The sequence below is a fragment of the Podarcis muralis genome, chromosome 1 (genome assembly GCF_964188315.1).
Source record: "Podarcis muralis chromosome 1, rPodMur119.hap1.1, whole genome shotgun sequence".
In the NCBI taxonomy this organism is placed as follows: Eukaryota; Metazoa; Chordata; class Lepidosauria; order Squamata; family Lacertidae; genus Podarcis; species Podarcis muralis.
In genome coordinates this window covers 91,806,288-91,831,737 of record NC_135655.1, presented here as the reverse complement: position 1 = coordinate 91,831,737, position 25,450 = coordinate 91,806,288, and the positions used below count along the sequence as shown (strand labels likewise).

Here is a 25,450-nt window from a genome sequence, read left to right as displayed (position 1 = left end):
AAATATGCTCAGTTGACCACACTGTGTTTCAGTTATGAACTTTATCACTTGAAGAGTAGGCACAAGCAAGACTCCTCAGAATATCCTAATCTGTGGTAGCTAAGGAACAGGGTGGGATAATGCAACTTGATTCTGGTACTCTCAGGGGTGGGCAGCATGGGCAAGGGAACAGCAGTTACAGTGGCATTCTCCCAGCAGGGGATGGGGCAAGCTGAGAAGTGACAAGGTAGAATTGCTTCCAATGCGGCATACAAGAAAATCAATAAAAAAGCAAGTATTTAAAATACAGTTAAAAGCTCATAATCAGAAAATAGAATAGTCTTTAAATGTATTTCTTACCCCCTCAGACTTCATAATGTTAGAATTAACTTATGCAGATGTTACACATTTCTGCAATTTTACTGACTTTATGCAGAAGTAGAACTTTCTGACTACAGATCCAGAATAGCCAAAAAAAAACTCTAAATGGAAAGTCAGCCAGCCATAATTCTGCTTTCACATCTGAAACTCTGGTCTTGATAATGCAACAGTATGGAAATATAAAGCAAATAATAAAATTAGAGTTAACAAGGCTTATCTGCCACTTCCAATGAAAATTATATGGTCTTTCCATTCCAACACTTGTTAATCTGTTCCAACTTAGCAAAAGAACACAAACTGGTAATAGCAGCTGAAGAATGATATGATGGATTATATAAATTATAAATTCCTAAAGAGGCATACACACCCCATTTTTCTCAAAACATGGAAGTAAAGAAATAATACCAATTATGCTAAAGTAATGTGTATATCTGTGCAATGGTTCGAGTTAGTCATCTGAAGTTCCAAATCTCACTATCCATCATTGATTTTCCAGATTATGATTGCCAGTGGTATTGTAAACCTCACCTGTAATAAAGGTGAGCAAACCACCAAAAGTAATATTATAGCAAGAAGCTGCTTCTAGTGGTACACTGGTTCTTAAATAACAAAGCCATAAGCTTATAGAATTACTGAAACAAAAGCATTCTTGGTAAAAATCCCACACCTGAAAGATGAAGCATCGCCCATAGTTGCTGTGGAATTGGCATCAGCCACACTTTCTATGATACTGCATTAAAGTGGTCAGACTATCAGCTGCAAATCAGGACTTAAGTTCATTTACATCCACACATAGGAATACAATGGACAAGATTCTAGTGGTCTCCATAGAATAAAAGCAGACCATTTTGACACCTTATCTGATATATCATTAGGACAGTGTATTCTAGAAATATGACTTCAAATGGGTTGATGTGTTTGGTCTTTTACGGCAAACCCAAGCATACCTACACTCACAGAATTCTTGTGACGCTCCAGTCTAACAGATTAACTGCAGCCTAAACATTAGTGGACTAGAGCCCAGTCCAAACGAAGATAATTTTACTAAATAATCTAGCTGTGCCAGTCCCCACAAAAATAAACCAATCTCTTACCTTAAATCAACACTTTCACACACAAGCTGCGCAGTACTCTGATATAAGAAAGCGTTCCACTGAAGTAAAATTCGGGATCAGGATTGTACCAGCAGGTAGATTAAACAGGTCAGTATATAACGCTTTGCTTTTTTTAGTAATTCCCCACCCAAGATAATGTACTCAGATGTCAGGTGTGCTCTAGGCCCTGTAGTATCAGAATCAGGCCCTGCAGATGTCATTTCAGTCCTCAAACATTTCACCTCTGAACTTTGCACTTCTGGCAAATACAAAAATAAAACGCCGCTTTATCTCAGGCAAACTGCTATCTGACATGACAGCCTATCTGTCAGCTTCATAACCCAAGACCCCACGTATCTGTCTTGTTTCACCATAAATTTCTGCTCAAACAGCAAGATTATGACAGCTGTACCATGCACAGACTTGTACACAACACTGAAAACTCTCTGGAATGGTTTGAATTGGAGACAAGAGCAAGGCTGGATTTTGGAGAAGGAAGCGCTTCTAGTGACAGCGGTGGTAAGAAACCCACTCCTTATACAATGCAATAACTGGCATCAATTGCTAAATAAGCTGTAATTCAATTATAAAAGCCACATTCTAAAACAAATAAATTAAAATGACAGATAGTTTGCTATTTCATCATCTATTGTTTTCCTCAGACAAGTATGATTTTCTAAGTTTAGCTAGCTGGGAGGCTGACCACAGGTATGGCTCTGTGGTGATTGCTTCTCTTTTTCCATTATAAGCTTGTTCTACCCAGTTATATTTTTAGAATATCTGCTCATGTTGAATGACATCCAGATATTTTAGGGTAGGATTTTCTTCGTTTTTGTTTTTTGCAATGTATAAAAAGGAAGAGGGGAAGCTGAGTTTTGAAAAAAAAGAATACACTGACTACTTCAGAATTGGCTGTGTGACTCATTTGGTTGTAATGTCAAAATGATCCACTACCAGAGCCTGCTCAAGATGGAGAGAGGAGCAGCTGTAGATAGAAAGATGTTGGGACATCCTTACAATATTTAGGTATTTATTTATTGGAAATATTAACTCACCTTGAATGAAAATCAAAGATTCCCAGTCTTTGAGAATCATCACACAGATAGAAGATAAAAACCACAGCAAAATCAGTACCAATAATGATATCAAAATCAGATAAGTCACTTGACCTCCCATGAAGAACTACTGGAATATACGTATTTTCAAATCATTTATTACATGGAGCTCAGAACACACACACACACACACACACACACACACACACACGACCACTTTCACAATCTTGCTCTTTGATTACATGTGTGGAATCCAACACCACAATGGCATTTCACACATGTCCTGATCAGGTGTTAAAAGTCATTCTACTTAAAAGAAATTCTTTTTTTGAAAAAAGGGAATAACCATTTTAAACTATGTGTGGAAGGATGAATGATACCGTGTTCTGTGCATAAAGAACAATAATATAATGTGTCTGATGACCCAGAAAAATATACTGTAGCTCCTAGGCCTGTTCATTACACGTCTGTGTCAAGGGAGCTGAAACAAGAAGTGAAAGGCTGGGTTTTGTTTTGCTTCAATCAGTGAAGGCCAGACATGTAAGCTTTTGCATTCAGACTGCATCTGGAAATTGACACTGATAAGGGAAAATAATTTCTACTTAGTCCTAGAGTCATCAACTTAAGAGGCCAGACAGCATACAGCTGTCTCAGACACTCTTTCTCGCACACAGTTATAAATACTTCTGCATTAGAAGTAAGAGAATTCTGGAATAAAATGTGTCTCAGAACCCACCACTGAGACTGGAACTTAAAATTCAGATATGCAAAAATCAGAGATATGTAGCCCTGGAGATCATCCCTGGAAAGTTCTAAAGTGAGGATGGAGCTGCCCTACCTCTCCTGCTGCCTTGACCCTTTTACCTACTTTCATCCCTCGCCAACAGATAGGAGGGAGCGAGGTAAATGAACGGACCAGCGGAGGAATGAAGGAGGAGGCACAATGGCTGCATACCATCTTGTGCGGCAGCTGCAGACAAATTCCATGCTAGAGATCATTAAGAAAGGAATTGAAAATAAAACTGCCGATATCATAATGCCATTATACAATTCTATGGTGAAAACACACTTGGAATACAGTGTATAGCTCTGGTCACCTTCCTTAAAAAAGGATATTTGTGCAACGTCTTGCACTAGCCCTGTCTGAGTACACAACTAGAAGCTACAGCTATCCATAGAGAGTCACTTGTTGTTCATATGTATGGATATATGTATATTTCACCCAATTTCTACATTCCTTCCACTTATAGGTATGAGGCAAATTGTGCAGATCACATGGAATTTCTTATCTGCAATGGGGCTGCCCCTCATGATACCCAGGCTATTCCCTCAGTCATCAACATCTGAACTGGCCATAAGGAACTGCACAACCCTGTGTCTATTTAACTTAGATAAACAGTGCTTAGCAATTAGTGCATTGCTATGTTTCTCTCAGCCCCAAAACCTAAAAAGCCTTTTGTCTTCATGGGCTTGCAGAATAACACGCTCTTTTTGGCTCTGGTTTATTCCTGAATACATTTGTTGGCTTCACATTTGTCTCTAATGCTTCGATCTAATGTTCAGGTGTAAAAGATTTATGATGGCAGTAATTTCTTCTTGCGTGTGGTGCATTAAAATCAGGGAGCCAGTTTCCTTTCCCATAGAGCTGAAAAGTCACATGTAGAAGAGTAATTATCCGGCTCAGACTGTCCAGCCTCCAGCACAGAGGTGATGCCAGTTCGTACCGGAACTTTGCATTTTGAATGCTCTCCACTCCTCCATTTCCGTCCAGACACATGATTGACATGGCTTTGATTCATCTAGCTTTCTGTATGCTGGAACCAATCCATGTCAGATCACGATCGTGTAAAACTACCCTGAATCTTATATGAGTACATGGATAGTCACTTCGTAGTCTCTGCAAAAAGTGGTAAGCGGGAGAAGCAAGGTGGGTGCAGCCCACCTAAAGCAGCCCCACCCCCTTGATTCTGCTTGCACCCCACACCCCACACCAGCTACTACCCTGTCGCCCTTGCTCAAAGGAAAAAATAACTGAGAGGGAAACTGGGTGAGTTTGATTCCTCTGTCCTCAAGCAAATGTAAGGAATTTTATGCTCTTCCCCGTCCCCTTACTTTGCTAGATGGGTGAATGATCAGGGTTTCTTTTGCACAAGCATTCTTTCTGACTACCTTTGAGGTTTCGTGAACACTTAAAGGGATCTTTAAGGGACCATGATCATTTTTGAAGCAAACTGGGGAAAGGTCTGCTGATTCTTAAGTCTCCCGTAATACAGAAGTGAATGTATTTCACCTTTTAGTCTCTTACTCATTATGGAAGCTTAAAAGAGAAATAAAGTTTAAAAATAAAAGTCAAAACATCATATGTGTCTATAGGTCTTCTTAATTCATGATAGAAATTATTTCAGAGGGGCAGCAAAGGATCTTTTGAAGTTTTGGGGTTAGGTCTGTGGCTCAGCAGTAGAGCATCTGCCTTGCATCTTTAGATAGGGCTGGGTGGGAGAGACCCATGCCTGAAATACTGGAAGCAACAGTACTAAGCTGGAAGGACCAACAGACTGATTTAATATTATGTAGCTTCTTATGTTCATATTCATTCTTTACACACACACACACACACACAGAGAGAGAGAGAGAGAGAGAGAGAACATTTTGCGTGAAAACCACTAATATTAATGTACTTAAAGAACAACAGGATGAAGTTGGAAATTGCCTGACACAGTGCCTAATATTGGCTGGAATGTTATTCAGACCGTGCCAGGTGGTGGAGGTTCATGCTTAACACTGCATGTTTCCAAGAAAGCATCTGGAATCATATAACCTCCACCACCTGGCACAGCCAACTCAGAGCTACAATACCACCCGTCCAATATGCCTGCACTGTCTATTTCCAGTTCAAACCGGGTCGTAAAATCCAATTCCCCAAAATAACTTGGAAAAAATAGATTAGCTGCAATTGGCTGGCTCTCTCTCTCTCTCTCTCTCTCTCTCTCTCTCTCTCTCTCTCTCTCAAGTGTAAAAAGGCTTCAGGCTGCTGTGTATGATCTGCTGTAAAGGGGACATCCATATTTCACTTTCCAGAAAGAAAGTAATGACATGGGAGGCTGAATTACTTGCACTGCAGTCTGGAAGTCTACAGGATATCATTATCCTAGCTTTTAACACAGCTGCCTGTTAGATACATACAGAAACTTTTTTATAACATGCTCTCAAATCATGTCTCCTTGTTAAAACATAGCTGGACTACAATCTTTACCAGCCAGCAGATAAACCCAATAATCTCTTTGATACATAATCTCACACTGCAGGGCATCCATTGGGCACTGAGGAGATGGTAACGTTTGCCAAGTATTTTTCGTAACACAATCCCATTCCTGCTCATGGCACAACACAATACCCTCTTTACGCATAACAGTGGGATGCCACTACCACTGCCTCCACGAATGCTCTCACCTGGTACTTACAAAGGTACCACCTGATACTGGTACATATGCCATCAAATGGAAGCCAATATCACAAACAGAACTAAAGAAAATGTGTTGGAGTAACTGAACATGGAGAAGGGGTTAACTTCCTTCATGAGCACAAATCACCCCATGAAGTTTTCTCTAAAATGTTTGACTATAACCAGGTCTTTGGCTGATTTAATATTCAATGGTATTTTAAATGTGTTTGTGGGTAGGGGATTATTGGTTTGTTTCTCTTTTTATTTCATTATGTATTTTGTGTTCTCATTTTGTATTTTTATGTTGTGAACCACCCTGTAATATTCAGAAGAAGGGTGGTATACAAATTATTCTTATTATCCTTATTATTCTTATTATTCTTATTCTTATTATTATCTCCAACAGATACAAAGTCAGCCAAGCCAAATATTATGGTATCAGCCCAGTGCTGAATATATAAGTGATAGTGGCATGTCAGTTCATTAGTCATCAGTCTGTCCAGGGTCAGTGCGTAAGTGTGAGTTGGAGTCTGTATAACATGTTGAATTGCTAGAGCAACAGAAATACTTTGTACCTTTATATATCTCTATATGTATTTGCTTTTTTTAAAAAAATTATTTTTATTGGTTTACAAATACAAAAAACAAAATTGTACATTTGAGCTTCTTAATTACATCTTAATTCCATTTTTGACTTCCCTCAATTTGTCTGAGCTTCCTTCATTTTATCACTTTTAACACATTCCTACCCCTTGTTATTAAAACTATTAGATTCAATTCATTATTTTTACTTATTGTTACATTTTCACATCACAGAGCTTCTTTAAAACTTACAAACGTAATCTGGTTATCACTTAGTTTTTGCAAATATTGAATAAACTTCTCCCAATCTTCTGTAAATCTTTGATCTCGTCGATTCCGGATCCTTCCTGTCAAATATATCTCTATATGTATTTGCAAAGCCTACAAGCTGTGAATCTACGTCCAGAACTGTATTACTGAAGCCTTATCTTCTGCAACATTAAACTAGTTTGGACCTTAAGCTGCTTCTGGTGACTGGAACTGGGGGCAACTTCCTCTACATGGGTATCTCACCTCAGATTTCCAACATGAACATCAAAACATTAGGCAATAGCTCAATCAACTTTCTGCAGAAAGAGTAGATGAAAATGCCTTCTGGTTTCCAGAGGTATAATTAACTGAATGAGGTACTGGCATATTTCCAAAATGATTTTGCTATAATTAATATTACAAGTATAAGCTATTTCCCCTTGATAATGAGGGAAACACATTTTATGTACATGCTTGCCACTCTTATCTCATTCTTCAGAACAGTGAGGAAATATAGGGATTGGTCCTAATGGCTTGCTCCCTTCTGTCTGGCTCGTGAAATTTGACTCCTTTGCCTGGAGAGCTCAAGAAAGAGGCTGAAGCTCTAGAACTTCAGACCTGATAGCAGGCCTAATGAAACATGATGTCTAAAACTATTATTTGTCTCCCAGCAAAAGAAGTGTTGCAGATCTATGTATCAGCATACTTTTGATTTCACTGAGGTTGAAAATCAACTCCATCCAAGCTACAAAATGCCTTCAGAGTTTCTTGTTTTGACTTACTTTTTACTTCTGACTACAGCCAGCAGCCTCAAACTCTGCACTGGACCCTACTGTACTAGGAAAGAGCTGTTTGTATGTCATAAAAAAAAATAACCTATTAAATAAAGACTGCTGTGATCCCGAAGTACCCACCTGCCCACACAGGCGAGTCTGCCCTTATGTCTCTGAATGATTGCATGGAATGAGACTGGCAACAGGCACTTTACTCAGGCAGTATGCAAGTGGAGGTAAACGCCATTCAGAATTTTGCAGCAATATAGTGACAAGACTGCCATCAGTTGAGATGCGGAATCTACAGCATTTGGCGCAGTGTGGCTCAGGTAACTTGAGAAGCCTATAGGATCCCAGCTGACCTTATTTAAACTATTTTAGACGCCACTTTTCTAAAAGAAAACCACAGATTTAGAACAATTACTCATTCTCAGAGGAGGTTGCTTGTTACCTTGACAAGTAGAACACATGTAAAATATCCCTGGTTATTTCCCAGCATTTCCCAGTACAGTGGTACTTCAGTTTTCGAACAGCTTAGTTTTCAAACTACTTGGAACCTAAACACTTTAAACCTGGAAGTGTGTAGCTGAAGTGTGTAGGCTTTGACAGAGATCTGACAATACCTACCCCTGACACCAGCCCTGCCCACAACACCATAGTTCTGGCCTTACTGTCTTCCAGTTAATCCCCATTGGAAGAAGGAAATCCTACTATGTAACTGTGATCAAGTGGGACTGGGTCATTCAAAATTTTGGTCCTTCTCTGTTGTTTTTAAAGAAGTGCTTAAGATGTTGTTATTTCACCAGGCCTGTAGTGGATCTTAAGCTTGCCATCAATGTTTGTTTTTTAAAATATCTTACTCTTAAGTTTTAATGCTTTGCTTTCAAGTGTATTAAATTCTTATTGTAAAACGTCATGGTGGTCCTCATTAGGTCCAAAGGGAGGTATTAAAATGTTTCTATGAGAAATAAAAAAATGAGCAACTCCTGTTGCAGAGATGTAGTACAATGTCTCATTCTCAGATGAAGTTGCCTGTTCCAGGCGGCAACAGCTCTTACTGTCACAAAGTTCTTTCTGACGTTTAGTTGAAATCTCCTTCCTTGTAACTCGAAGCCATTGGTTCAGGTCCTAGCCTCCCGAGCTGGAGAAAACAAGCTTGCTCCATCTTCCATGTGACATTCAGTGTAGACAGATGGACAGACTGACCTAATATACAGTCACTTACTGTGAAAGGGGAAGAGTCACAGCCCAGAGGCAAAGTATATGTTTTTGCATGCAGAAAGTCCCAACATCAATCCCTGACACCTTCAGGTAGGGCTGGAAACGGCTGCTGTCTTGAGTAGCAATAGTGTGCAGACTGAGCTGGTGCTCTGACGTAGTATGCATAAAGTCACTACTCTTGGCTGAGGGCCTTTGCCCAATCAGGAGGCATCCCCAGATCAGTGACTCGTGCAGATACTCCTTTTCAGCTGCAAGACTGGAATATGTCTCCAATTTTAATTCTGGAGGCAGGGAGGGAGTTTTCCTTAGCTATCAGAAACTTGGAAAAACCAGACTCTAGTGTGTACAAAAGGATGATTGGATTATATCAGTAACACTGGCTTTATTGTTTAAAGGGCAACACAGAGATATAAAATAACTCATCCATTCGTGCTGCTTCTTTATTTCTAGCATCAGCTTTTTGAAGTACCTAAAGCAGCTGCTCCCCTAAAAAATAAAATTACAGCAGACACTCCCTCTCTCTTAAAAGTTCAAAAGAAAAATCTGGAGAATGAGGCAAAGTACACCCAAATAGGCTTCTGCAATTGGTTGCTCAGCCTTGCTTCCCAGTAGAAATGCTGTCAGTCCAGGCTTTCAAAGCTCACGAGATCATTACTTCACACCCGTTAGGCTTGACTTGCTCCTTCGGATTGAATTTATCCAAATGCTTCAGATGGAGTCTATTAGCAGCGTTCTCTGAGCTCCCTGCTCCACTTTTCAAAGATGAAGCAAGCAATTTAAATTGCCATGAAGGCAACAGTAGATATTTCCAAAAGGGCCAGCTGTTTTATGATATATCCCTCTGAATAGGAGGCCATGACTACAATCAGAACATATATTAAGCATAGTACAATCTCCTCAGTTGTCTTAGCTCCCAGTTCCTCTCTACCATATGCATACACTCCTATATTCTCAACCTTGGAAAATCACAATCCCTAATATTCGGTCCCCATCTTACCCTACAGAAGCCTTCCCCAACCTGGTGCCCTCCAGATGTTGTTGGGCGGCAGCTTCCGACACCAATGGCTATGCTGGTTGGGGCTGATGGGAACCATAGCCCAAAACATCTGAAGGGTTCCAGGATGGGGGATGCTGTGTTAAAACTTTTTGTATGGGAGAGCCACTATCATTGCCATTCTTCAAAATTCATGTCTTTACCAGAAAAGCCTCTAGCACAGGGGTTGGGGACCTGTAGCCCTCCAGATATTGCTAGACTGCAACTCCCATCAGCTCCATAAGTTTCTAACATTGCAGTCCTATCTATACTCACCTGAGAATAAGTCCTATTGAACTCACCAGAACTTACTTCTGAGTAGATGCATATATGACTGCAGACTGAGTAGGTGGGTAAATGTATCCTGTCTAGTATTCATTGAAATTGTATGTTTCTAAATGTTGGTTATCTAGGAGAATGCGGACCTTTCAAGCAGGTCTGTTTCCCCCTCCGACTCACTGAAAGGTATGAATTTGAGAAATAGCTTAGATTGGATCCACACAATTTGTAACTCGCCAGCTGAATGCAGTTCATCAAGTATGTACAATGTAGCCCACCAGAGAATCTCTTGGGGATTTTGTTTTCTTGCTGGGACTGCAAAAGGGCATGGCAAGCACATATCAGAACATTACATGACTGGTGTGGGCTGCTTGTGGCTCAGACAGGCCTACTTCACCACTTTTGTTCTTATTCCTTCTATCTATATGGAAGCTAACAGTAGGTAAAGCTCAGTAGACCCTTTATCGAAATTCACTGGTTGATTGGTACATTGCAGACTTTTTGCCATCTTTTCACCTGCAGATGGTTCGCGGTTAAGACTTTGTAGTCTTGAACAAAGCAAATTTACTCACTCCCCTTGACAATGCAACATTTTCTCAGTTTTGCAATCGTGGGAGGGAAACACCCACAGAATGCACTATTCCTTAGCTACTTTCTGGACACACCATACTATCCTGGTCATTGCTTCCTCCTGAACCAATAGCAAATAAATAATTCCCAGCCTCCCACCCCTTCCAGTTCTTGTCTGAGCCACAGGTTTACTGTATGTTAGTGACCCTTAAGCCCTGCTCCCCATCTGTCCCTGCTGTTACACCACCCAAGAAACCCAACTACAGTCACAAGTTGATCCGTGCCATTATCTCAGCTACAGTCACACAACTGACACTGCAAACTTCATCCCCTGCAACAGAGGGTCCATACACTTGTTTAATACAAGGAATAGATGTAATTGCTTTCACATTATATTACAGTGCTTCTTTACTGCCAACATGGAAATCAAGAAGATCATCTCATAATTGAGACAGGGAGGATTCCTCTGAATATATTAGTCTTCCTCTCAGCTTCAAGAACCTAGCAACATTAATTTCTGTATGACTTAGATTTAACAAATTCAAGATTAACCCTGACAGTTCATAATTTCAAATAAATTAATCATTAGCACAGCAAATAGGCCTGGCAGTTTAAGGCCTGCTCTGAAAACCTGGTTTGATAACCTAAACTTAATGAGTGAGAAATATATAGATACACTGGCTGGTCATATAAATTCTTCCTTGATTTTATCAATGCTTTTATTTTGTTTTTGCACCCAGATCAAATGTTCAGACTTTGGCAGAGATTTCACCCCTATTTTTACTGAAATTGCCAGCACAACAATGTCCTTTCCCCCGCCCCTACCCCATCTAGGTCCTCTTTGGTGCAACACTTGAACGTTTCTCTGACAAGACTGTGATCTGCTAATTTTACTAAGAGCTGAACTGGCATCTCTGGGGACAATGTTCTTTCCTTACCTTTTCATCCAGTAATATGATTTGCTTGCAGCTAATGAAATACGCTTTCACATTAGCTAGGCTGAGTAAGGAGTTCAATAGGCAATTCCCCATCCTTTTCTGGATGACATATGGTCAAGCGACAACAATACAGCCCCCCCCCAACAAAAAGTTAATGTCAACTGCTTTTGACCGAGAATTTCCTCCTTTTCTTTAACATGTCAGAGCAGGAGTTGATAATCCCCACAGACCTCCATTTTTCACCCTCCCCTCATCCCATTTTTTAGTTGCCCCAGTGGTTTATCATGTCCAATTAGCCATCTGCCATGCTGGTATCATCATACAAAGGAAATGCTCTCCCTTCCACCATAACCCATCAGCAGGCCCTTTGTCCAAGCTGACAAATAAGAATCAGGCACCATTGTTCTCTGTCGATGCTGCTGTCCGCATGTAGGCTGCCAATTCTGATTATAACAGCAGGAGTGCCACAGGACACTCTAGGACTCAGGATCTGTGCCAACAACTCCATAGAATATCACCAAGTCATATTTAACAGTGCATATTCTATTTTCAGCAGCTAAACCACATCAGGTCAGATTCCTTTCTCTTGCACATTTGGGGATTCCACAGGGATCTCTTTACTATTTAGTTTTTAATTCAAGGTATTATATCTGGAATATACAAGGAGTAGCATCACACTAGGCCTGAGCCATTCTCCTACAGGGCAAGTGTGTGTGTGTGTGTGTGTGTGTGTGTGTGTGTATTCAAGTATATAATCTTTTTTTAATTCATAAAGGAACACAGCATTTTCTGACATACTACTTCTTAGCAGGATAGCTCAGGGTAGACTTTTGTTGCACTAGCACAAAGCCATGGAAAGCCATGGGTCCATTAGACAACAGATGCAGCTGTTTGATTAGTGCTGCACTGCAAGACTGGCATCAGATGGGCACAACTGTGTGCAAACAGTTTGTGTAATCTGCACTGCCCCTGGATGCAATCATAGATTTCACATCTCACTGCATCACAATTATTATTAGTGCTGGTTTATCCAGGACCATACCATTCCTGACTAAAGACATACAAGCTACACAGTGCGCCTGCATAACTTATGAAACTGCAAATCAATGCCAGCCCACCACTAACCATGTGTTGTTGATTGCCATGTGTTTGGCAATCCTCCTGTCATTGCATGCTAAGTTTATCTGACCTTCCTGCGAACCACCACAGAGAACTTTCAACTTGGTCATTCACTTGCTATGTGATGATACTTCCTTTCACTTTCTCATGCTAGCTAGATGTGCAGGAGCTAATAATGTAGACAGAGAGACTTCAAAATAAAATAAAAGCTTGAAGAGTCATCTAATTAAGAACATCCAAATGGCAATGTGAGCATGGGGATTCTAATCCTAGATATGGAGTCCACGATCTCCATTGTGCCAGCACGGCATATGACCAGAACATTCCTGGAAAGCCTTACCTGGCATTTTCCGGAAAGCATGGAATAGTAGCAGAAATATATCACATTATTCTGGATTTCAGGTGGACTGCACCTCGAGTACTGATCCTGAAACTCCCTGCCCCACATCTTGATATGTAAAATTAAACATGTGAATATTTTACTGACATGGAGGGAGAAAACATGGACGTTTTCTCATGATGAATCTCTCTGTTAGGCTGCTGTTTAAAACACAGCAGTTGGGCCAGTTAGGAACTCTATCCACATCCTACTGATATTCATGTTACAGGAATATTGTTTGATTCACACTTTGAGGCAAAGCCTACGTCTCTTCCCTCCATACACATGCCCACCAAAGACTGTTTCTGCAATATAAATGACCACAGCACTCCAACTCACCAATTGCTATTATTAAAGATAATTTTCTCTCATTATCCTCAGCCAAGCATGATGAGAGTAAAAAAGCACAGTATGCCTAATTACAGCAGCTTTATTCCACGGCTGAAATAAAAGAAAAAGTTGCACAAAAACTGCAGAAAGAGATTTTCAGTTTTTGTATTACAGGCAACTTCTTATCTGCAAGTGTCAGATGCAGAGATAAAAGGAGTAGATCTCTACATGCCTGATGTTGCCACATTTGAGCCAAGTTAGGATCAAAGCTACCTTGACTGAATAGGAATATCTCTGCCAATAGACATATTCCACAGGTAGAACTGGAGAGCAAATCTATCCACCTAATGTTTGAAACTGCAGATGGTACTTGAATGAAGGTTTCCCTGCCACAGGGCACGAGTCTTTTCTGGGAAATGTTTAGGAAGCCATCCCTGAGCTCTTGCCTCAATTACTGTGCTTGCAGAGTCCAACTTCAATAGCTCATTTTCTCCAGTAAGAGGGGGTAAATGAATGGCCAGCACCATGAGCCTTTACATAGCTACACAGAAGTAAGTTCCACAGAGTTCAATGCGGCTTACTCTCAGGTAACTCAGACAACTCCTGCAGCCAAGCTGGTGTCAAATGCTGCTGCTTTCCTTTGGACCACATCAGCAGGGCTGAGAGGGGAGTATAGTTGTCTGGGTAGCTCAGGATCTCCATACACACTGCCCAGGCTTGCACCCCAGAGAGGTCACCAGTGCTGCTAACACAGCAATAACAACACAGGAGGCAGCAGTTATGATTTACTGGTCTCTGCAGCCACAGCAGACGCTGTGATTCTCCAGCAGTTTGACTTTGCCCCCAGAGGCACACGCCATTGTCTCTCAGGACAGAGGAATGCCAACAACTCTCAGGTAAGCACACAAAGGATTCCAGCCTGAAACTGACAGGAGGCTGGATAGCACCCTCTATGAATCCTGGCATGGAGGTGACTAGAAAAACACAGTTCCATCATTACATTTTATAGTTACATTTAATAAAACATAACATTTTAGTTTGATCTGTTTGCTCACTTTCTTTCCGTTGCTGAAGAGGTTTTTTGGAATGTTCCACTTTCAAGACCACTCTCTAGTAAAACACTGAATTCCATGAGGTTTCATACTGGTCTGCCCCATACTACAGAACAAGAATTGTTTATTCACCATAGTATTGAATGCAGGACCTTCATCCAAATAAAATATGGGCACAAATGCTTCTCATTTGGCCCTCAGCCGTGCTGATGTTTCAAGTAATAAATTACAGGGAAAATTGGGTTAATAAACCCTAGCCCTCCAAAAGTATTTTCCTTTCATATGTTCATAAATACCAATGGTTACTGTACAAGCATGTGTCATAGTACTTTGGTAAAATTGCAGTTCTGTATCTATACTGAAACTTCATTGGAACTATAAGTCATAGCAGCTGAAGCAACAAAATACTTCATTATGGCTCCTAGGTGCTTGCAAGAGGCCCCACACACCTGTCCCAAATTTTCCTCTCTCTTGAAAGGTGTGCAACCATTTCTCCACTGAAAACCAAACTTACACTTTAAAATGTGTTCCTATATCCCTCCATGGTCAGAAACAGCTAGTGGTAGCTATTATGTTCTTGACGAATTTGATTTGAGATGTGCATTTTTAGGATTCACCCTATTCTAGTGATTGTAGTTTGTTTTATACTGTTTTTAATGTATTTTAAATTGTGACCCACTCCATCACCTTCAGGGATGGTAATAAATTATGTTATTGCTGTTGTTGTTAATACTGCTGTATGCACATGGTCTTGTCAGTAGACAATCTACAATTTAACATATATTGATGGTGAGAGGTTCTTCTACAAGATCCCATTATCATTGGTATGCATATTCATTGACCATGCTCAGTCACCTAGTAAAAGGGGGGCACTAGCAGGTTTCATATCTAATCCCCCCTTTTTTTGTAAATTATTACCCACATTCATCCTCAGTGATAGCATTCAACCACCTTCCAATGTAATGCTGACAAAGAAGAATACCATCCCCTGACCTAAACATCAGGAATAACTTTCCGACAGTAAGAGCTGCTTGACAGTGGAACAGACTTCCATGAGAGCTGGTGGACTTTCCTTCCTTGGAGGTTTTTAAGCAGAGGTTGGGTGGCCATCTGTCATGGATGCTTTAGTTGAGATTCCTGTATTGCAGGGGGTCAGACTAAATGACCTTTGGGGTCACTTCCAACTGTACAATTCTATGATTCACCTTGAATTAATGTATGTTAGCTATATACCCAGATGACAACAAACAACCATCATTTTTTTTCCAGCTACAACAGGCAGTATCTGCTCCTGACTAGTAATCTGGTAGGACAAAACTGCCACAATGTTAAAGTCGACATTGGGATTCCTTGGCAAATTATGACAATCTACTCTGCATCTCAGCCTCATTGATTTATGCGCATCATGGAGGTTGACCATTTATGAAGTCTGAAAGCAAGAAAGTAAAGACATCATGAAAAGCATTGTCTACCAACGGAGACAAACAGATTGATTCAATGTCTATGTCCTATTAAGAGCCGTATAGTTCCTCAGCCTCAAGGAACTCCTTTGCAGACATAATTTCAAGAGCCTCTATTGATCAAACAGCTTGTCCACTGCCAATCATTCATTTTTAACTTGTTTAGTGATAGAACTGCCAGTCACTTGTGCACAAATGAGCAATAACAAAAGTCTGACACACAAGTAGATGGAAAGGAGAGAGGGAGCCACAGAGACAGAATAATTCATTGCCTTTTTTTAAAAAAAGTAGAAGGATATCAGGAACAGATAACATATCCTACCATATTAAATATAACCAATGTTCAAGCTACACAATAGAATAGTAATTTTAGAAATCAATACCCTCCCCCCACTCTGTATGGATAGAACTAATAATTGCTCTTTCCTGGCATTTGGGAATTTGCATTGTATTGTTCTGTCACTTCTCCTTTATAAATATTTAATTTAGACAAAGGATTCCTTTGTCTGTTTTCACCAAGTTGTTAAGGAATTCTTGAAATACACGGAAAAAATATATTTCCCCACAGATCTTTTATTGTAGTAAAAAGTATTGCTAGAAAGGCCACCCTCCTTTTTTTAATGTATACACACAACTTCCTTTTTGGTACAGTCAACAAAGTAATTTATATTCTGTTTCACAAATGGGAAACTATATGCAACCCCTATTAATTCAAGACGCCTAGGGAACAGCCAAAACAACTGGAAAACCTAAAACTCACATAAAAAGAGTGTGATTAATATATCCTTATATACCCAAGCTTCAATTCTCCTATGTCTTGTGAATAAACAGCAGAATTAAACACATGCAAAAATATAATTTTAAGTGGTCAGCAACTGGTGGAACATGGGGCCACATGCTGTTAAGTTTCATGGGGGATAAGGCTATCAATAGCTACTAATCATTATGCTTATATACTACTTCCAGAAGCAAAGGTACCTTACTTCTGAATACCAGTTGTTGTAGAACAACAGTGGGAAAGGCCTATTGCACTCAAGTCCTGCTTATGGGCTTCCCATGGGCATCTGGTTGGTCATTGAGGGGAACAGGATGCTGAAGTTGACGGTCAAGACTGAGCAGGCAACCAGGTCACAGGCTTCCCCTCTATGGCGAGATGTACTATATTTCTACTGAAAGTATAACTGATATTTCCAAATTTGTATGTCTAAATTAGACATAGGGTTTCCCAAACTTGGGTCTTCAGCTGTTGCTGGACTACAATTTCCATCATCCCTAGTTAGAAGGACCAGTGGTCGGGGTGATGGGAACTGTAGTCCAAAAACAGCTGGATACCCAACTTTGTGAAACCCTGAATTTTGGGCATTTCAATTTTACAGAAATCTGTGCTGCTTCAGTCCTCTTTTTATTATTCATTTTCTCTCTTTTTTTGCCATACATAAGATATCACCCTACTGCCAGGTAGAGCTGGATAACAGGGCTCTTGAGGGCCCTCCTAGTACTGCACAGTGGGAACCCAGAACAACACTAAACAGCAGCTCCTGCAGGTGAGTTTCTAGCTAAGGCCAACAGGGGAGAATGCAGGGTGAATGTGACTCTCAGACTGGCAAATCAGAAGGCAGATAAACTACTTATTTATTTTTTTAAGAGTGACACAGTCATTATGGAAGCCTAATGGAAAGTTAATGGGTAGTAGCTGTATCTCATAGAGCATGTGCCTTGCATATTATCATCATCATCATCATCTACAAGCTCCTTGGCATTTCCAGTTTAGACAAAAGGATCAGTATGGAAAAGGCCTCTGCCAGGGACCTTGGAAAGTCGCTAGGAAGGGCCTATCGGCATTCAGTAGCAAAGCACATGCTTTGCATACAGGTTCAAAGTCCCAGATTGAATCCTTGAATCTCCAGTTAAAAGGGTCAGGTGACAGCGATGGAACTTTACAGTTGTTTGAGTCAGAAATTAATGTAGCTAGAACACCATCCGGTCAGCTTGTGATGGATACTTCTTAGCTTTTCTAGATTGAGGGACAAATTGCTTGGAGGCTTGAGAGCTCTCACATGTTCTTTAGATCCTTACACTTCTCTCATAAAGCAATCAACTTGATTCTTAGGTGTGGTTCATGTTTTCTTGAGAGAAAGTAAGGTCCTCCTCTCTTGAAAGAAGTGGTGGTTCTAATTCTCTTAAAAATTTAGGTCCAGCTCATGTGAGCCATTATTTCCCAGTATACAATGCACCACTTTTTAAAATAAGGTGCTGGAAAAGATGGAATTATAGGTAATACTCAATACCTGGATCCATTTCAGTCCAGTTTATGGCCTAGCTATGGGATAGAAACTGCCTTGGTCACCCTGGTGGTGGATGACCAGGATCAGAAAAGAGAGAGGGAGGAGATCGCAATCCTGTTGATTCTTCTAGATATATCTGTGACTTTCAATATTACTGGCCGTGGAGAATGTTACATTTATGTAGAATTTCAGAGTGCTCTATTTGTGACTATGTGGAATGAGTAACAGAGCCACATTACCAAAAAGGCAGAGCAGGCACCAGCCTATGAGCCCCATGCCTTTTAGGAGCACTACCTCTTGGTTTATTAAAATTGTTGGCTGGTAAAATAAAAAAACTTATCAGGAGATACGTTTGCAAGGGTGGAGAGAGATTTCGACTGCCATGGGGCCTCCCCAGGATTTAATCTGGTAGCAGGCTATAAATTATGGTGAGAATATATCCTGGACCAGAATGGCAACTCTGTACTGAAAGAATTGGTTAGTGGCTTAATCTGCAACAACAAAATGTACTTCAGATGGGCTCATTGAGGAGATACAAGGAAGCTGCTTGTTGCTACACCTTCTTGGTCTTTTCATCATCCCCTATGGAATGGCCAGCTAGCAGAGATAGTGCCAGATGTGACCCCAAAAGTAATTTTATCTGGTCTCTCCCAAACTTTAATCAAGGGTCTGATAAAATGTTTCACTTGTAAGGGGGGGAAAGTTTCCTTCTTTCCAGAGTTTCACTCAGAAGGAAAAGAATCGGGTTTTCAAATTGTGCAAATTAAATATATTCCTGTTATGTCCCTAATTCTGTATTTCACATATGTCAATGTACATACTTGTTTGAATTTTTACTGTGCCAGAGTGCATGTGCTCCATAAATTAAGAGCATAAAAAGAAGACTGGTGGATCAGACCAAAGGCCCATCAAGTCCAGCATCATTATCTCTGTTGCCAACCAGATGTCTACAGGAAGTCCACAACAGCACTCCCACTCCCACTTGTACACTGGTATTCTTAGGCACTGCTTCTGATACCAGAGGCTATAGACAGCCATCATGACTATTAGCCAATTATAGCCTGATCCTGCATGACTGTCTAATCCGACTTTAAAGCTGTCCAAGTTCTTGGCCATTACTACATCTTGTGGTAGCAAACTCCACATTGCTATGTGAACCATGTGTTGTGTGGAAAAGTTCCTTCGTGCCTGTCCTGAATTTTCCACCATTCAGTTTTACTGGGTGGCTGGGTTCTGTTATTATGAGAGATGAAGGAAAACTTTCCTCGGTCCACTTTCACCAATGGGAAACTTTCTGTTAGAAGCCTTCTTTAAGTAAGACCAGCAAATCTGTGCTTGCTTTGAGCCTGCAAGCTGCTGCCACCTCTCACTTTCCTTACCCCATAAACTTTTCTTCGGAACAGGTAAAAAGTGGCAGAAGATGCTGTGGCAAGCACTTCAAAGGCCCAATAAAACACACACACACACACACACACACACACACACACACACCCCAGTGACTTGGACTACAAAACTAAGATTCCCAGCAGGAAAAGATGTTCTGCTGGGGCTTGGGACTACCTGCCACTTCAGCTTTCTCCCAGCTCAAAGTTAAGTTTCTGCAGCTTGGAGCAGAGGAAGGGGGAGGAAGAGCTTGTGGTGGGCAGTTCATGGGCATCCTTGGACCTTTGCAAGCATCTGATATGAGCACTTACAAAAGTGCATTTTGGGGGAGGAGTAGGATGCTTGTGCATCTCCAAGAGCAACATATCCTTCCATCCCTCAGAGCACTATCTGGAGAACAAGGTGGTCCCTGATCATGAAAGAGTTGGCAAACTATAACTAAGACTTCAGGGAAAGACTTTAAAACTAACTATGGTGCTATAGAGCAATGACCCACAGTCCTTTCTAATTGCACCAGTGGAAATTTTCAGTGCAGAGGTTATTGTTTCTGGATTAAAACACAGCATTTGGTTGTTTATGAATGCTCTCTGTACTAGAGTTACTTCCTTGAATACTATGTTGACTGCTAGCATCTCCTCCCCCTTCCATTTTCTGGTATCTATTAACACTGAGAACGGCAACTCTAAGCACTCAGAACACAAGCATACACAAAGCAAAGAGCCAACAGAACAAGAAGTCTCCCTAGATAAATGGAGTTTTTTTCCAATAAGAAGAGATTTGATTTTGCCATGCTTGGGCCCACAGCCAAATGCCTAGATCTGTCTTTCACACTCACTTGCTGTTGTTCATAATCCTTTGTATTAATTTAAAAGTCTGCCTGTTAACTTATCATTACAAACAAATGATACTTTTTTGCATCTATGAATTAATAACAAATTCTTGTGTGAAACTAAATCAGAGCATGTACAAAAGTGCAATGGAAGGAGAAGCTTCTCAAACATCAATGGATATGAATGCCAAGAAACCTTCCAGGAAATCCATGGGGCACCTAAACAGGATTATAATCAAGATTATTTTGGTATAGAATTTCTGGCAGAGCAGTCAGAAAAGGAAACATCTGATCAGAACATTATTTTTAGTAGCATTTCTTGCAGAAGAAGTGTCACTGAGTAGTTACCTAAACACACACTCAGAAATAACTTTTGAATGAAAAGCCAACAGTCTGTAGAAATAAAGGCATGGAGTGGGGGGTGGCTGGGCTGGAGAAAATTGTTTTAATAGCGTCCATTAAACCATGCACAGCCCAAAGGCACTTGCACACCAGAGGGCTATGAGAAATCTATAATTGCTTTGCTTGTAGCCTTCTTAAGGTATCAACAGGCAAATATCCATCAGCACTGTGTGGCTCCTGAGATATACACACAGCCAGACCTTATTATACTTATCCTCTGAGATCAAAGCATATTCACATAAATGGGGTGCAGCCTTCCATGGAGGGCAGCCAGGGGGCCTGTCATGGATCTGCAGGAATAAACTTCTTGAAAAGTTTGGGCGATGATGCGATTGTTCTGCTGTGGCTGGAGGAACACTCCGCGTGACTGATGATCAGGGCTGAACCAAAGCAGGAGAGAGAGGCAGCTGGAAAAGCAAAGCAGCTGTAGTTGCAGGAGTAAAAAACAGCCTCAGTCTGGAAGGGTCAAGCCTCCATCTAAAGGGAGCATTTAATCCTTTACTATCCTTAATTAAGGCTCTGCCAAGTTGCCTGTAATTCTCCCCCTCCCCATGGAAGTTCTGCTAGTGGAATTGGAAAACACTGGAGGACTGTGAGGTGGGGTTTTTTTCTTAAACTTTCATCAGAGCTAAGAACAGAATTTAAGACCAAACATATAGGGCTCTCCTGTGTACATGCAAGTTTCACAACCCCCCCTCCCCCCTCATGCTCTCTTCTGATGTAGGCGCAGCTGCTTGTATTCAAACTTCTGCTGTTATGTTAGTACCCTCCCCGGAAACCAGAGAGCAAACACCAATCCCCAGGACACTGAATTACATCGTGACATGCCCTCTAAAATCACCTACTGAAAGACTTGGCCTGGAAAGTTCACAGCAGAAAAGCCTATACCTTGCTGAAAACCCAAAATCCACACCAGCGAGGTCTTCACGCACATATGAATGCAAACACCCACAGCTACACACACCGGTTGGTTGGCTAACACAGTGCACAAGCGGAGCCTGGAGCCAAGGAGGGGGTTTATGCAAAGATTTCATCAGGGATAATCAAAGGGAGACACAAAGCACTAAGATGTGCAAACAAAAATAGGGACCTTGGTGCAATTTCACACATGCCATCTCGACTAAAAGCAGAGATTTGTTACCTGCAGAATAGGGAGGTGGAGAGGGGGGTCAGATAGGTTCCACAATAACTAATTATGCTCCCTGAATACTCTCCTCCCCACCCACGATCCTCACTCTCCTTACTCATCCAGCGAGGTACTACAGATTGAGGCAGCAGCTCAAAGATGGCTAATATCTAAGCCTCTGGCTCCATCGCCAGACCCAACCTGTACACCAGCCAAGCTTAAAAGGCGCATTTAAGAAGCCAGCATCTCTCCTAGTCTACACAACAGGCACACACCATCATTCAGCCTCTCCTTCGACTTAAGGCTGTAGGTTGGGGAAGATTTCGTGATGCTTTAAAGAGCCTGAAGTACAGCGGGAGATCTGGAGGGGTGTGTGCGTGTAGTGGATGGGTTGCAACCAAGCCTGCTCTCAGGTTTCCCAAAAGTGATCGAAGATCGCCCCGTTCCTGTGCGAAAAGCGAAACGCAGCATTGTGGGTTATATGCTGTATAATACGGATGAACCACTAGCCATGAAGCCCAGGAAACTCAACATATATAGGTTTCATCCCATATATATATGGGATGAAACCAGCAGGACGGAGAGCGAAACATCAGTCTGCTTTGCCTCGTACAACGGACTGACAGCCAACAGTTTGCCCCCTTCCCCCCTTCCAGATCCGTGGAAACAACCCAAAGCCCAGCGCACAAAAAGCATCGTTGTGCCTGGAGACGGCGGCTTCTCCCTCGAAAGTGTCTGTCTGTCGTGCCAGAGGAGCGGCGGGGGGAGGGCAGGGGGGGGTTGGGATGTACAGAGGAGACGATAAGTGGGTTTGGTTTGTGGTGGTGGGTTTTTATTTTGTCCAATAATTACTGGTGTGGGGGAACAATGTAGGGCGGAAAACGAGGCAATGAATCCGAGGGGGGGATCAATTGGGGATCCCTTTCCTTAGGGGAGCCCTCCCCCCCCAAAAAAATACCCTCCCCCTGCTTCCCTCAAAACAAAGGGAATCCAACATCACACGCTCCGCAACGTAAACCATCACCCGAGATATAAACACACCACACACATCACCAAATCTCGCCTCCAGGTCTCGCCGGGGCGCTGGCAGCCCAGCCTGTCTCCCCAACCAGCCGCCGCCGCCGCCCCTCTGCTCTTTACCTGTTCGGAAAAAGGCATCCACCTCGGAATCGGGAACTGCCCCTTCCTCCGCTGCCCCCTCGGCGGGGTTCATGGCTGGGCTCGGGGAGGAGAAGCAGGGGGCTCAGCAGCAGCAGCAGGCACGGCAGCGGCAGCAGCAGCAACGATCCCGGCGGCTGGGTAACATCCAGTGAGTTGGGGAGGAGGAGGAGGAGAGGAGAGGGGCGAGAGAGAGAGGAGACACACACACATACACACAGGCCAGGAGGAGGGGGGGAGGGGAGGGAGGGCGTGTAGGGAAGAGAAAGCAGGGAGGGGAGGGATGGAGGAGCCTTCAGCAGCAGCCAGCCCGGGCGAGCCCCATCCCTGCCAGGGGGTCTGCTGGGATCTTCGGCTACTCCTGCCTGTCCTCGGGGGGGGGGGGGGTCCCCGCCTCCTCCGCCTCTTCTTCTTACCCCAAAGGCGTGTACACACACACACACGCACACACCAGTAGCGCCTCACGCTGCGCCCGCCCCCTCTCCTCTCTATTGTTCAGACCTGCTCTCTGATCGTTCTCTCTCTCTCTCCCCCACCCACCACCACCTCCTCCTCCTCCTCCTCCTCAGCTTTTGCCGGCGATCCCCCTTCTCCTATTTGTTCCACGCGTGATACTCTCCCCCCACCCACACACCCAGCTAAACAAACAAAAACCCACCCACCCGAGGTAGGGATATACACAGAGATGACAGCTCAGTTTCCCCCGGGCGCCACCGCTACCACCCACCCGTCCCCCCGCACGACAACACCCCCATCTCTTTTTTTAATCCTCATTGTTGCAAAGCAGCTTTGGCAGGACTTCCTGAAAGGAGGCAGGAAAAGCTGGGAGGCGACGAGCCGCGTAAAGGGAAAGAGAGGGTCGCGTGCGCTTGAGGGAGAGGGGAAGTGCCCTGGGCGAAGATCAAAGGGGCTTCCTCTCTCTCTTCCCCTCGCCTCAATCCCCTTAGTTCGCTCGGGCCACCTTCCCTGTCATCGCTGCCTGCCTGCCTGCCTTTCTTTCTCTTTCTTTCTTTAGCCCACCTAAGCTCCTCTCCCCCTCCCCACCCTTTCCATCCTCTGATGATTCACCTCCGCTTGCCCTCTCATTATAGAAGCAGCAATTAAAATCCTTTCCTACTTAACCGGAAGAGTAACAAGCAAACAAGAGGGTGTAAGAGCTGGGCAACGTTCAGGTGTGCAAGGAAATCCACGGTGGGGAGCCAGGGAGAGCGACGGGAGGGGGTGTCTAGCTAAGAAAAGGGCAGGGAAGTGGCTCCTGTTGAATTTCAGAGAGCGAGAGGTGGAGGGAGGCGGCAGGAGAGCGGCTCCACAGACGTCACTTTGGTAATTGTTGCAGACTGGTGTATCAGTTGGTTTCCAAACAATAATTAGGGGGCTTGACAGTTTCCAGAATAGGACCTGAAGTTCCATTTCTAAAGATGCCCGCAAAGGTTTGTGTGAGAGAGGAAGTGGAAAGAGAAAGGGAGAGAAAATACCATGTTTCCAACAAGTCACTCCCCCCCCCCAAAGGATACTTCCAAGGTAGCAGCTTTGCAGCTTAGAATTCATAAGAAGAGCTGCCTGTGGCATCAACACTCTGCATCACTTGTTCTGCCCATTTCCACTCACTTCCTTCCCTTTCTATATCAAGTGAGTGAATTTCTGCCTCCTAAAGGCTCCCAAGATGATGCGTTTAGACAGTGGAGATCAATATTTTTATGAGGGTGGGGGAAGGTGCCTCTGTAGCTCAGCCAGGCCAGGATTACATGATGGAAGCACTTGGAAGTATAAGTGCTCTGTCCCAAAAGACTCCATATAAGTACTAGTTGGAAAGATACATACGTATTTACGCAGGACGGAGTGACACTGGATAGTATAACATCATAACAGACTCTAGTTTTTCTGTTTTATGCTAATCTTGCTCCGTTCAGGTCAGTAATGTGTGCCATTATAAAAAATCTACTGTTAGATTTCTAAAGCACTTGGATACCTTCAGGGGTTGTCAGGTATTTGTACCCAGCTGGAGCGTCTACCAGTATTTATTACAATGGCTTCAGAAGTATAACACCCACCCATACCCACAAAAATATTCAGACATCACAGAAAGGTTTGGAGGTTGTGAGATGGGATCAAACATTTGCTTCTTGCAGCAGTATCCAAACTGCCTTGTACTATTTAGTAACAGTTGCCCTGGCTGTAGAATTGGACACACCTTTCATATCTCGAAAACTGTTGTCTGGAGAAGAGAATCCAACCAGTGGTTGGTAGCTTGACTGGCTGTTGTGGAGAACCATTGTAAAGACATGATCAAAAGACAAGACTGGGGTGATATACCCCCTCTAAACTACCCCC

At 42.5% G+C, this 25,450-nt stretch overlaps 1 protein-coding gene across 6 annotated transcripts in view; it reads right to left on the bottom strand.

Moving 5' to 3' along the window:
• Positions 1 to 25,450, bottom strand: part of KALRN (kalirin RhoGEF kinase) — a 427,958-nt gene that overhangs the window by 377,006 nt on the left and 25,502 nt on the right. For 2 of the 6 annotated variants that reach the window (XM_077935015.1, XM_077935020.1), the window contains exon 1: positions 23,102 to 23,236. The exons of the other annotated variants lie outside the window; for them this stretch is intronic. In XM_077935015.1, the coding sequence (XP_077791141.1) occupies positions 23,102 to 23,174 (73 nt within the window). In that variant the 5' untranslated portion in view covers positions 23,175 to 23,236. Of the gene's footprint in view, positions 1 to 23,101; positions 23,237 to 25,450 lie in introns of those variants that run through there. 6 annotated transcript variants of the gene reach the window in all.